At 42.1% G+C, this 13940-nt stretch overlaps 1 protein-coding gene across 4 annotated transcripts in view; it reads left to right on the forward strand.

The window, feature by feature from the left end:
* The window catches only part of LOC142662115 (mitochondrial amidoxime-reducing component 1-like), a 45126-nt gene that overhangs the window by 18875 nt on the left and 12311 nt on the right, over positions 1 to 13940 (forward strand). For 2 of the 4 annotated variants that reach the window (XM_075840066.1, XM_075840074.1), the window contains one exon: positions 2097 to 4509. The exons of the other annotated variants lie outside the window; for them this stretch is intronic. In XM_075840066.1, the coding sequence (XP_075696181.1) occupies positions 2108 to 4402 (2295 nt within the window). In that variant the 5' untranslated portion in view covers positions 2097 to 2107 and the 3' untranslated portion in view covers positions 4403 to 4509. Of the gene's footprint in view, positions 1 to 2096; positions 4510 to 13940 lie in introns of those variants that run through there. 4 annotated transcript variants of the gene reach the window in all.

The following is a 13940-nucleotide window of genomic DNA, read 5'->3' on the forward strand; positions in this document are numbered from 1 at the left end:
GGAAGCGGTTAAGAAACTAATTAGCATAAATCTAAAATTGCTCATAACTTGCTCAAAAATAATCATTTTTCAAAATAAAAACCACTTCTGTTATCTACATTACAGCGCCGATCACATTATGTAGGAGATACTTATAATCTGGTGACAGAGCTTCTTTAAAGGGGTTTTCCTTGATTTTCACGTTTTTACGTTACATACGTAAAACCTCTTGCTTTACAAATTCTTTGCCGATCCCCCATTATCAGTAATGTGCGCCCACAGGTGATGTTTTGTCCACTAGTCACAGTAGCTAGTCTATAATGCTAGAGCCATTGGTCAATTCAGTTACGTTATTGGTCAATGCGACCTCTGAAGTCCACACAACGTGGACTTCTTTGTTTTTGTTGTCCTCAACTAGGGCTGGGGGATTTTGCCAAAAAATAAAATCTAGCTTTTTTTCAACACTAGGGGCGATTTTTCAATTTGAATCTCGATTTTTCTTATTTGTTTTTTTTTTCCGTTTAACAGTAATACCAAAAGATAATTGAATACATTTTCTTTATATAAATGGCTTTTAACATATATTGCTATAATTGTACGTAACTTCGCAACTTTTAACCTCTGCAAACACCTTTTTATCAGAAATACAATTGGAAAAATTTATATCTAATTGATTATAACTTCTGTGTTCCCCGCCAGGGAACAGGTTAACATAATCTATAATGAATTATGCACTGCATGCACGAAGGCCCCATGCAAACGACCAGAGATTTCGTCCATAATTACGGTCCATAATTACAGACCCATTCATTTCTATGGCTGACGGACACCTTCCCGTATATTTACGGGAAGGTGTCCGTGCCGTAGAAATCTTTCGTGTCATGTCCTATTTTTTTTTTTTTTTTACGGTCGGTCTCCCATACTTTATAATGGGAGCATTGTCCGCAAATGTGAATGACTGTCCGCAGCCGGCCGTGCCCGTAATCACGGACCGTGATTACGGGCACAGTCGTGTGCATGGGGCCTAACATCCCTCTCTGCCAGCCACCACCTCAGCCGGTCTCCGACATTGCGGGCGAGAGCAATGTAAATTGCAGCAGGGCCAGGCAGATAGCGCAGAGCGGGCACTTTGGGGCGAGATTACATTATAGTGTCTGAAGTCTGAGCAGTACCCTGTGCAGTACCAGCCCCACCATGGGGTTTTAAATAAATGACATTAAGTCTGGATTCACACGACTGTGATTGGACTGTGAAAAATGGTCAGTGTCTCAGCCGGAATTTCCTGGCCCGACCACGGTACATGTGAAAGGGACTCTTGGAATCATAGTTGTTTAGGCTGCAGTCACATGACAGTGAAAATAAATGGCCATTAAAAACTGATCAATTGTCAGTTTTTCATGTCCATTTTGCATCAGTTTGTCTCCAAATGGATTTCCTTTGTCTGTTTTTTGTTTTTTTTGTCCCCCTGAAAACACCACAGTGCCCATGTAGATAGTGCCGCAATGTCCCTGTAAATAGTGCGACAGTGCCCACATATAGTGACATAGCGCCACACTCTTGCAGATAGGACCCGCCCTTGTAGCTAGTTACCTCTCCCTTGTAGATTGCACCCCCACATGTAGATAGCACCCCCACCCTTCTTGTAGATAGCGCTACTGTAGCTACCACTAGGAGCTGAATCCTCGGCCAGAGGTTGCCGATGCTCTGAAGGGGGCGGGGGTACGATCTACAATGGGGAGTGTGGTGCGATCTGCAAGAGAAGGTAGTATCTACAGGGCGGTGTGGCTATATACTAGTAGTCCCTGCTTCCCCACAGAACTTCTATTCCGCACTGTATAATTTTGTTCAGTACAGAACAGCAGTTCCGTGGGGAAGCCGGGACAGAACGTAGCACAGCTTGTCAGACGGGGTAAGACCAGGCAGGTGACGAGGCGGAGCGGGTGGAGCTTCCTCCTGCAGCACGGTGCGATGGCGCCACTAAAGAATGAATTCAACGATTCTGGTAAAAAACAGAATCGTCAGAGGCCTTGAGGACGAATTAATTTGATTAATCGCCCAGCCCTATCCTCAACACAACATTGCACTTTTGCCAATAAATCTTATTTTGTTTTTTACAGGTAGGTCCGCCATGCCTTCTTGTGTTGTTAAGGGGTGCGTTTGCACATGGAAATCAAGAGATTCAGGCATCATCCTTCACGTCTTCCCAAACGACCCAGCCATTATAAGGCTATGGCTTCAGCAAACAGGTCAAGACGGTGAAGACTTGGAAGCATTGGTCGAAAAAGTCGTCAGAGGAAAGAAGTCTGACACCTATCGCATGTGCTCCATGCATTTTACTGATGATTGTTACATGCACGATGGCGCTCGTCGTACACTGAAGAAAAACTCCATACCAACCATATTTCCCCCGGTATCCGCAAACACTATGATACCGACAGAAGAAGATGGGCCAAAGAGAAAGAAGAGAAAAATATCACAGACTTCTACGGATTGGGCATGCCAAAGTCCTTCCACCTCAAGTGAACCTTTGTTATATCATACTGTCCAAATAAAAGGGGATGAAACAATGCTTCTTGATTACCAACCTTCCACCACTCCACAACCATGTAGAATGGGAACGTTGGTGGTTGATCAAGGTACCAATACGGATTCTGTGAATCACGATAGATTCGGGTCAGGGGGAGTCACACCAAAGCCTGGGAAAAAACATGCACAAACGCAAACGTCAGTACGAATGTTCAAACGACAAACTGAGACTCGACCAGAAAGAGTTCAATCGATACCAAGGAGCCATGGAAGTATGAAGGATGAAAGATTCTTAAAACGTATTGAGAAAATAGATTCCAGCTTTCATGAATCTGACTACGAAGAGGAGGAAGAGGAATCTTTTTACGTTGAAAGCGATGAAGAAGCAGAGGATGAACCCCAAAATGCAGAATTCAAATGTGTTTACGAAGGTCCCAAAAGTCCAGTACGTGATAAAAAGTTTATTGTCTTCGAAAGTTGCCTCAACAAACTTCTTGCTATGATACGATGCCAGGCGCAAAGTCGGTGCGAATCTCGTGTAACACATGTACGGAAGAGTTTTGTGGGTTCTTCCGTGATTGTAGAGGTGAAATGTGCAAGTGGCCATGCCAAAACTATATGGGAGAGTCAGCCGAGACAAGGCAAACAACCTTTAGGGGATATTCTAGCATCCGCTGCTGTCTTGTATAGTGGATCCTGTTTTTTCAAGATTCTTCAAATGGTAAAATTGCTGAATCTGAAATTTATTGGAAAATCCACCTATTATAAAAACCAGTTATTGTATTTGTTTCCGACCTTAAATCGTCACTGGCTTCTGGAGCAGCAGTCTATTATTACCCGCTTAAGAGATAAACCTGTATGCCTGGCAGGGGACTGCCAAGCCGACCGCCCTGGCCACTTGGCCAAATATTGTACATATACTATGATGGATGCAGAGACTAAAAAGATTATCGGTTTTCATGTACAACAACTACTGCCCTCTTTATCTCAAGCTCACCTTGAAAACATAGCATTTAAGAAATTATTGAGTCGCATCTTAGAAAAAGGAGTCAACGTGAAAATAGTAACCACCGATCGTCACGTCGGAATTCACAAAATAATGAAGGATAGTTATGCCGACATTGTTCACCACTTTGACTCATGGCATATGGCAAGATCCATTAGTAATAAAATACTTCTCCAGTCTAAGAAAAAACACTGTGAAGTCCTTTCGCATTGGGCATCACCAATCAAATCGCACTTGTGGTGGTGTGTTAAGACCTGCGATGAAAACCGAGAAGAATTATTGGACCGTTGGAATGCCCTACAGTACCACGTTCTTAATGTTCACGAATGGCACTCCAATTCTGACTACTGGAAGTGCCAGCACCAGGTCCCCCGGTGTGACAACTCCAAACCTACCAAGTGGCTTTCAAAGGGTTCCTTGGCATACCGTAGACTTAGAGAAATTGTACTTGGCCCTTCATTGCAGAAAGACTTGAAACAAGTATCCTTCTTCTGTCACGCAAACTCCCTGGAGGTCTTCCATAGTACATGTCTCAAATACCGACCTAGGCGGCTTCGTTTTTATATGGACGGAATGGTGGCCAGGACCCAGCTGGCAGCATTGGATCATAACCGAAATGTACATAGAGTTCAAGCCTCCCTGAAGAAGTCGACAACTGTTGGTACCACAGGACGTTGTTCCAAACTTACCAAGGCCCGTAAGTCACGGGTAGTAAAAGCACTTTATGAGCGCAAAGGCCAGGAATTTATTTTTGATTTGTTAAGAGACGTGGTTTCTTTGGTGCGCAAAAAGAACAAGATGGAGCAGAATTTGACTCGTCCTCCTCTACTGCTAAAGCCTCCATTGAGAGACAAGCAACCTCCGGCCGCTCCAGACTTGGACAATACTTGATAGCGACGTGTTTCATGTTGAAACGTTAATGTAACTTTTTTTTATAACATTTTGTAAGGTTAGAGATTTTTTTCTTTGCCCTGATTGAAATATTTAATAGAACGATTAAAAACACGGTTATTGTGTTCGATAAAGTCTCAATAACTCATTCAATGCTACGGGTAACCTCATACTCTGAAGGAGATTTTGGGGAGATCTTTTTTTTTTTTTTTTTTTGTAAATCTTTTTTTTTTTTTGAAATCACAAAATACAGAGTCCTATGAAAGATACAAGAACAAAATGACACCATTCTGCGACAGTACTTTTCCATAACACAATAGTATTAACAGCGAAAATAGAAAATACATTTCTTATTGTCTTAATATGTCAATACGCAGAATAGAATGGTGCAAAATTTTCGAAGACTTCTGCCTCTGATAACATGGAAGAATGAACTAGGAAACTATATACATGAGTCCCTTTCTATGTTTAGCATACTTAGAGATCTGAGTAAATGAAATATGTCTACACAGTAGTCGTATAACAACGGAAATTAGAATTAAAATTTAGCTTAAGCAGGTGGGGAAAATCCTATATAAAGGGTTATTTAGACGAATAGAGGCATTACATTTATGTTTATACTAATAATAGAAGGGTTAACTGCCTGTTTAGATGTGTTAGGTTCCAAGGTGCCCAGAGTCTTAAGTGACCACTGCTGGTCGAGCCAGTTTCCAAGGTCTTCATTCAGCTAGAAATTTTTCATGTTTACCCAATTCCCAACTCAATAGTTCCTCCATTCTGCACATCATGTCAACTTTGGCAACCCATTCGGTAATGGAAGGGAGTCGCTCAGATCTCCAATGTAAAGGTATGAGCATTTTTGCTGCCATTAGGAAGCGAGTGAGCAAGTCATTTTTTTTTGGTGTAAAAGTGCCTGAAGGAAGCCAAAATAAGATCAAAGAATGTGTCAAAACAATCTGTTGCTTGGTAATCTATCTACAACAAGATTCAATTGTTGTCCAAAAAGATCGTATGCGGGGACAGAACCACCAGATATGAGAGAGAGAGAACCTTTTATATGTGTTACATCTCTAGCATCTATCTGATACTGCCGGGTACATTTTTTGTAAAATCTCAGGAGTCCTATACCATCAGGTGATTGTCTTATAAGAGTTCTCTTGTATCCGTACGCATCTTGAAAAGCCATGGGAGGAACTTAGAAGACGAGAGACTTTCATCATTAGTAAAATTTAGATCAAGTTCCTTTTCCCAAGCCTGAACAAAATTTGGTTTAGGGCGTTCTCTGTTCAGGAGTAGAATATAATTTAGAGAGTAGTCCCCTTATTGTGTTAGGTAGTAAAATATAAGTTTCAAGCCAGGATGGTTCCTGGATATTCGTGAACTTTGGTTTAAACAGAGTACAGACTTTTTGAAAATTAATGGTGTGCAGAAAGGTGGGAAGTGGCAAACCCTGAGATGTCAGTAAATCACGTAGATATATTATGTTCTGGCAATTTTTCCCATAACCCTGGAGGAGGCCTCATGGTATCTGTAAAATAAGGCAATAGTTGCAAGGGAGCCAAAGAAGAGATCAATCTAGTTGGGGTGAGAGAATTTAAAGAATTTTGGAAGACTGAAATCGTCCCTCTGGCAGTAGGGCTCGGTTTAAAAGTACTGTGAAGCTTAACATTCGAGCACCACAATTGCACTAGTCTTTGTTCTCCCATCATGGCCCTTCCCACCACTAGGTCAAGTGAATTATCTGTGTGCCTTGTCAGGTTCACCCATCTGCTCAAATGGGCTGCCCTATAGTAAAGCAGAGGGTCAGGTAAGCCTGATACCTCCCAAGGAGGGTTTTAGAGTTAATAGCCTATAAGGAAGTCTAGGAGCTCTAGTGTTCTATAAAAATTTTTTACAAATTCTGCGAATTGTATTTAAAAATGTTTGTGGGATGGAAATCGGTACTGTTTGAAGGACATACAGCAGCTGGGGGAGTATATAGGATTTTAAATAATTCTTTCTTCCTATCCAGGACATAAAGGGAACATTAAGAGCCTTTAGTTGGAGCTGTATCCTACGAATTAATGGTAGGTAATTTGCAGAGAAAAGGGTGGAAAGGTTATTAGTGAGTTGAATGCCCAGATATTTCATCTGGTAATTAGGCCATTGAAAAGGGGCTAGTTTTTTTCAGGTCGTCAATGTCATTAACACGGAAAGAGACATTGAGGACCTCCGGTTTCGCATAGTTTATTTTAAAGTTAGAAATCCAACCGAACGTTTCAAAAATGCGTAACGTGAGGAAATGCTTGGTGAGGGTTAGTAACGATTCATAATAGGTCATCTAAAAACGCTTCAGTTTTTTGTTGAGTAGAACCTAACTGTATGCCCTGAATTTCCGTTGTTTGAGTAAACTTCTGTATAAGGCGTTGCGTCGACCAGACAAACGGTAGGTGACAGTGGGCAATCCTGTCTCGTGCCATTTGCTATATTGAACGTAGGGGAGAGTGTGCCATTCAGTCTTAGCCTAGCAGAGGGTGAGGCATATAGGGAAAAAATAGGCTCAACTAATACTTCAGGAAAGCCAAATTTTTGGAAGGCTAACCTCTTAAAGGACCACTTTACTCTATCAAAAGCTTTTTCAGCGTCTGTCCCTATTAAGACAAGAGGAAGTTTCTTTAATAAGGCAAAATGGATTACATTTATAAGTCTGGTAGTGTTGTGCCTGCCCTCCCTCATAGGAACAAAACCAACTTGTTCTGAAGAAATTAGTTTAGGTAAGAGGGGCTGAATCCTAGAGGCTGATAGTTTTGCCCACCATTTAACGTCTGTGTATAGGGGTATAGGTATAGGTATATAGGTATAGGTGTATAGGTATAGGTGTATAGTTGGCACATGACGTGGGATCTTTCCCTTCTGAAGGCAATAATGTAATATAAGCTTCTAAGGTCTGCGGTGGTAATTGGGCTCCTTTCAAGAGGTCATTGCATAAATTAGGAAAATGAGGGAGGAGGATACTTTTGAATTTTTTTATAACATATGGGAAATCCGACCGGCCAGGGAGACTTCCCGTTGAGTATCGTTTTGATGATCTTGGTAATTTCTAATAATGTGAAGGGTTGTATAATATTCTTGTCTGCTTCAGAAAGGGAAGGGCGGTGAATAGAATTGAGAAAAAGTCTGGTATCCTCGCCAGCTTGTGGCGCTTCCTGTATATTATATAGAGAAGAGTAAAATGCTAGGAATTCTTCAGTATTACCACTGATATCTGATACTATGTTATTTTGATGCGTTTTAATCTAATGTATAAAGGATTTCTCTTTTTTTCTTTTCATAGTTAAAGCTGACATTACCTTTAGAGCACCTATCTCCATGCGCGTAGTATTTAAATTTAGCGCTCTGATGTATCTTGGCAGATTTGATATTTAGGGCATCTTTTAACTTGTTTCTAAGTTCTAGAAGATCCTTTTGTGTGGTTAAAGCTCTAGAGCGCTTCCCGACCCTCTCCAATGCTGAAATCTGTGCTAGTAGAGAGTTAAACTCAGCAGACCTCTGCTTTTTAACAGTGGAACGAAGAGCGATGAGCTCTCCTCTCATAAATGCCTTATGAGTTTCCCACAAGATGGGGGAAGAGTAGCGTTGTGGAAAAAGAATTCCTTTAGAGAGGACTGCAAGGCCTCGGAGTTGGCAGTATTATCAATCAAAGTCTCGTTGAGCGTCCAAGTCCAAGACCTGTGTGGGATATTTACAAAATGTATGGACATTGAAAAAGGGCATGATCAGTTAAGGTGATGGAGTCTATGCCTGACGACTGCACACTAGACAGAGCTCTTCCTGACACCAATGCATAGTCTAATCTATGATGCGAATTGTGGATTTGGGAATAGGAGTAGTCCCTGTCCTGAGGGTGTTGCAAACGCCAGATATCAATGAGATGAAGCTGGTGTAGGTAAGTTTTAAATTTCTTCAAAGCTGCATAATTGATGAGATTTTTGCATGGATGTATCTAGTAGCGGATCAAGCACAAAATTGAAATCCCCACCCACCAATAAGATACCCTCTGCGAAATCTCTCAATTTTTCCAATGTTTTCAGCAACCAGTCGACATGTTGGTTGTTAGGTGCGTATATATTGGCTATTGAGACCTTTGTGCCGGCAATGGACCCTTTAAGAAACAAGAATCTCCCTTTTGAAGTATTTGGATCTGGAAAGGTCTGGAATATGGTTCAGCTTGAAATGTTTTTCCTGAAGAAATAAGATATCACTACTGGATTTATGTAAGAGAGACAGAATTTGGCTACGCTTTCTGGGCTCATTAAGACCCGTAACGTTGTAGGATGTAACATTGTGTGTCATAATGGAATGTGAGAGTTAAAGTGAACGTCAGGGTCATTCACTTCTGAGAGAACGCAGCAAGGACTGTCCTTGAAACCACCCATAATTTTGTAACTGTGTAAACTCCTCATTGTAGGCCAGGAATACCTGGAAAGGGACCATTTTATTCCTATCTAGGAAGTGAAGAAAGAACAAAACTATGGCTTCAAGCCATGAAAACCTGAAAAGAGGTGCGATGATGTACATCATAGCGGTGTACACTGGTGTAACAGTAGTTCTGAAATATAGATATAGTAACTGTAAAAAACAACCGTATGGTCTTTCTTATAGATTATTAGTCTCAACTGGAGGTACGTAGTGCCGTTGAGATAGCAAAACATATAAAGCACTTTACCATAATCTATAGAGCGGGTATATATTCTAAACGTGATGAAAACCAGTATTATGCAATCAGTTAGGTTCACTTTTTGAAATGAGTAGAGTGAGAAAACAGTAATTAAGTAAAGACATACTAAACCACAAGAATATATGCCATCTGTAACATTTTGGTAAGGCAATCGGTCTCTTATGCAAAAAAAATACTCAAGAATATGTGAGAAGCAAGGCCTGAAAACAACATTACAAAGATTCTCTCACGTGTTCCAATAAAGTTCAGTCCGGTTCTGTGTCGCGTTTCCTCGGTGAGACTTTGCCCGTACGTCTCTGAGTCTTGGTCGTTTTTCCTTGGCCTGCCAATTCCCACGGAATAGGAGAAGCAATAGATGGAAGGTCTGTAAGATCCTGCACAATGGACCAATCTGGTATGGCCAGATCTGTTAGGGCAAGCGACTCCATGGTCTCTGGAAGATCTGTACGTTTGCGGATAATCCATCTCTTCCCCCCCTGTCATGAAGCTGATCCCAAATGGAAATAGCCATCTATATGCTGTGTTTTTCCTCCTAGGGGTGTATGTAAGTGGTTTGGTGATGCGTCTTTTGGACAACGTAATGTTTGCTAAGTCCTGAAAAATTTGTATATGAGTTTCTTCCCAGGAGATCGGTTCTTGTCCCCTAGCCGCTTTCAGGATATCATCTCTGACTTTTGAGCTAGACGACAAACAATATCTCTAGGGTCCTCTTGTGGTGTGTGTCTTGGTTTTAAGAGCTCTTTCAATGGTGATTTCACCCATGTAATTGGCTCCAAGGATCTGTATGAAGAGTTGCTTGATGGAGATGTGAAGGGATTCAGGTGGGAGAGCTTCGGGAGCTCCTTTAATTCTCAAGTTGTTGTGCCTACCCCTATTGTCCTGATCTTCCATCCAGTCAATCATTTTATTCATGTGGTCTTGACAAGTCGCAAAAGTAGAAGACGCTTCTGTGTAAGAAATGAGTTGTCTGAATGGTCTCCATTTGTTCTACTCTTTGTCCTATTTGACGGACATCTTGCTTTATTTCTTGTAGTTTAGTGACCAAAGGGTGTAGTGCTTTCATAAGCGTTTTGCAAATGAAGGATCTTGATACAGGGAGGCCCTGTACTGCTGGTAGATCCTCATGTGAATCATCATCATCTCGAAACGTTGTGTCCTTACTTTTTACTTGCGCTGGCCTTTCATGTTGCGAGCTCATAGTTGCAGGGTTTTGATGGGCCGTTGAGGCTTTCTTGAGAAAGATATCCAGGCTATTACTTTTGGGATTGTTAGTTGACTATTTTTCTGTTGACCAATTTTGACCATTTTCTGCTGAATGGAAATTGTGATATTTTTCAGGTAGATAGAAGCATATTGTATTTCATCAGCTACACATTGCCGCAGTTCAGCAAGCCTAAGTCATCACACCAGTGTAACCGTGAGTGAGATAAGAGTTAGTAAAAAATCATAACGGTAGAAAAAATTTCTCCATGTTAAAGCAAAGGGATGTAGATACATTAGAGAAATCGAGACGTATTCTCTCAAAATGTGGTATATCTCCTCGTGTGTCAGGAGAGATATGTAGTTGAAGTAGCAGAGAGACTCCACTAGGTGGCAATAGCATCCCACAAATAGTGTCTCCAGATTATGGCCATCTAGTATGCCTGATGAGAAGGAAATGAGGTGTGCCACAAGATTGCAAGGGCCGCAGTTAAATTCAAATTTAGGCTGGGATGTGGGTGAAATAAAATTACACAAATTAGTGAGTCCCAGAGTGAGAGGGGTCCCCTAGCTGATGTTCCTGGAGCTATCAGCCCTGAAAGTCCTGCGTTTCGCAGCCTGGGAAGTAAGGCGCCTTGTCCAGGGCAGCTTGCAAAATGTAGGCCGGAGATCTGGCATGCCCAGTAGGCCCTGACTCACCGGATGGTTGTGCTGTGCTGCCTCGTATTGGCTCCAGGGGGTGTGCGGGTGTGAGTGGTGTAGGCTTCGGTCCTCAGTCGCCAGCCACTCACAACTTAACGGGTTGAGAAATGGGGTTAATATGGTCCAGCTCCGGCAGCCGCCGGAAATCTAGGCCCCAGCTTCAGAGCATGCCATAGGCCGCACCCGCCATCAACCTCCGGCCCGGGTATTTTTGGTATCCCCCGATAGCAGGTGAGTGTCAGATGTGTCCCAGGTAATTTTGGGGAGAAGCAGGTGAGTTCAGCAGCGGGGATGGAGCTGGATCTGTCGGGCACAGCAGAGCTCCATAGAAGTGCGGCCGATCAGGTTGATGCGTAAGCCACGCCCCCTTTTGGGGAGATCTTTAAGGAAAACTAAAGCAGTTGTCCAGAACAACCAATCAGATTACAGATTCTTCTAAAGCATGTTAGAAATTAAAGCTGCCATGAGATTGGTTGCTGTAGGCGTCTCGCTGCCTGGAGTTTACCGCCAACTATGAACATCATTTAATTTTTAGATCTAAAATTCTGTGTTGATTATTTTATATTGTAGGGGTTGGGGCTCTGTTTTTCTGATTCGGACCTTTATATAACCTGCTTTCTTCACACAGCCATATAGTTACATGATGAAATTCTGTCTGCCTGCTGCCACCACTAGGGGGAGCTAAGTCTTTTACTAAAGACATTCATTATTGATTTCAATGGATGTTGTTTAGATTTATGTGGTGAGCTCCCCCTAGTGGTGGATTAATAAAGCATTTTAGTAAGTTAACTTAACTATGTCTGTGTGAGGGGTAGCAGGGGATTTGGAGCTCTGAATCAGAAATGCGCAGCTCCGACACTAAAAAGAAATATTATGAAATGAATAAGTGCACAATGTTGGGCCTGTAAAGTGTCATGTTTATAGTTCGAGGTATTAACTGTGCATTTGACCACCATCATATGCCCCCCTTTCCCTTGTTTAATCAAATCCTTCACTTGTCAAAAAGAAACCATGGGCAGAAAATGTGCCGTACTACAACTAGAATGTGTATCCCCTGCCTTAGTGTCACATGAGCTCCTATAATGCACTGCACTCTGATAGCAGGAGAGCAGCAGAATGTTTAATGCAGCTCTGGATGTGATTGGAGGGTAAGACAATGATTTTACGAAGAAGTAAAACCAAAGTATTTGTAAAGTTGCTGAAATTTCAAATCTATTTTTTAGATTCATTTTAGAATAATCGATAGATACCCCAAAATCCAATCTTGGAGAATCGGGAAATTTAATTTAAAGTGAAACTGTACTTTTTGTACATAATTTTACAGTTGTTACTTTGTTTTATTTCTCTTAGGCCAAATTCAGACGACCGTAGTATACGTCCGTGTGGCGGCCGACAAAACAATGGCCGTCACGCGGATTCATGTATTTCAATGGGGCCGTTCACACGGCCGTTGTTTCACAGATCCCTCGATACACTCAAGTGTATGGGGATCCGTGAAGACGGGGCCCCCTGGGAGCAACTCGTTTTTTCACGTCCGAGTTTGCACTCGTTTGTGTGAATCTGGCCTTACACTGAACATGAGTGCGATCCTGCTTTATTCTTAAGTTCCATCCAAAGCAAAAATAAAAATTCTGTTTGTTGCTGCTTGGAAACTGACATGTATGTGACCACACCGCTTATCTGTATAAGGCTAGATTCACACAAACGTGCGGAAACGCTGATGTGAAAAACGTGGCGTTTTTTTTCTTGTCCGGGGTGACCCTGTGCGGGTTTAGTTTTCACGGATCCCCATAGAGTCTATGGAGGGATCCATGAAAACCAAAGAAAATAGGACATGTTCTATTTTTCAGAGGACCCTTAACACGGTCTGGTGAAACAACAGCCGTGTGAACGGCCCCATTGAAATACATGCGTCCGTATGACAGCCTTTGTTTTAGCGGCCCCCACACGGACGTACTTTATGCTCGTCTGTATTCGGCCTAAGTGTTTTCGCTCCCTCAATGCTCAGTTCTCTAATACGAAACTTTTGGATGTGACTGGGAAAATAACTTGTTTCGGTGCAAGAATAATAAAGCAAAGTGTATGCAAAAATATTCTACTTGATTTGTAACTTTAAACTGTGAAACTTTGTATAAACATTGCCGTTCAAACAAAATGTAATTCAGAAATGAAGCCCTCGTCCGCTGCGGATGGACTAGGTCCTTTTTGTCATCCAGACTCGACGTCAGAAGTCATCTCTGTCTAAGTGTCATACTGTCAAAGTGTCCTGGCAGTTATACATGGCAGTTGCACAGGGTCAGTGACAGGTAAGCTTCAAAACCAAACAATCTAGCACACATTCTAATTATTAGATTTCAAACGCTATCTGTTTACAAACAAACATGTTCGCTACCGCGCTCATCATTATAGCTGTTCTTGGTTTACAATCCTATCGCCCATTTAGGCCTTGCCAAAAAATAGTCCACATCAGTCCCTCTCTCCTTGCCTCGCCCATGTACAGCTCCCATGCACTATTCACTTTCCTCAGTCAACTTAACCCATCCCATCCCACTGCCCAACATAAAAAACGCTCTCATAAATCACAGAACCATCTGCTGTCTCTCTCCATTCTCCTGCTATTAGCTGCAGGGGACATCTCTCCCAACCCTGGTCCTCGCTTTTCTTCTGCTAAGCTCAACCACTTACCTGTCACACATAGAAACCCTGCTAATCTTCTTGCCATTCCTTGTACGTTTTCTCCTGTCTCTTTTAACTGTGCTCTCTGGAATTCTCGGTCTGTGTGCAACAAACTCACCTTTATTCATGACTTCTTCCTTTCTAACTCTCTCAACCTCCTGGCTCTTACAGAAACATGGCTACACCTGTCTGACACTTCCCCTGCTGCTCTATCTTATGGTGGTCTCCAGTTCTCTCATGCCC

The sequence above is a fragment of the Rhinoderma darwinii genome, chromosome 1, assembly GCF_050947455.1.
Source record: "Rhinoderma darwinii isolate aRhiDar2 chromosome 1, aRhiDar2.hap1, whole genome shotgun sequence".
Lineage (NCBI taxonomy): Eukaryota > Metazoa > Chordata > Amphibia > Anura > Rhinodermatidae > Rhinoderma > Rhinoderma darwinii.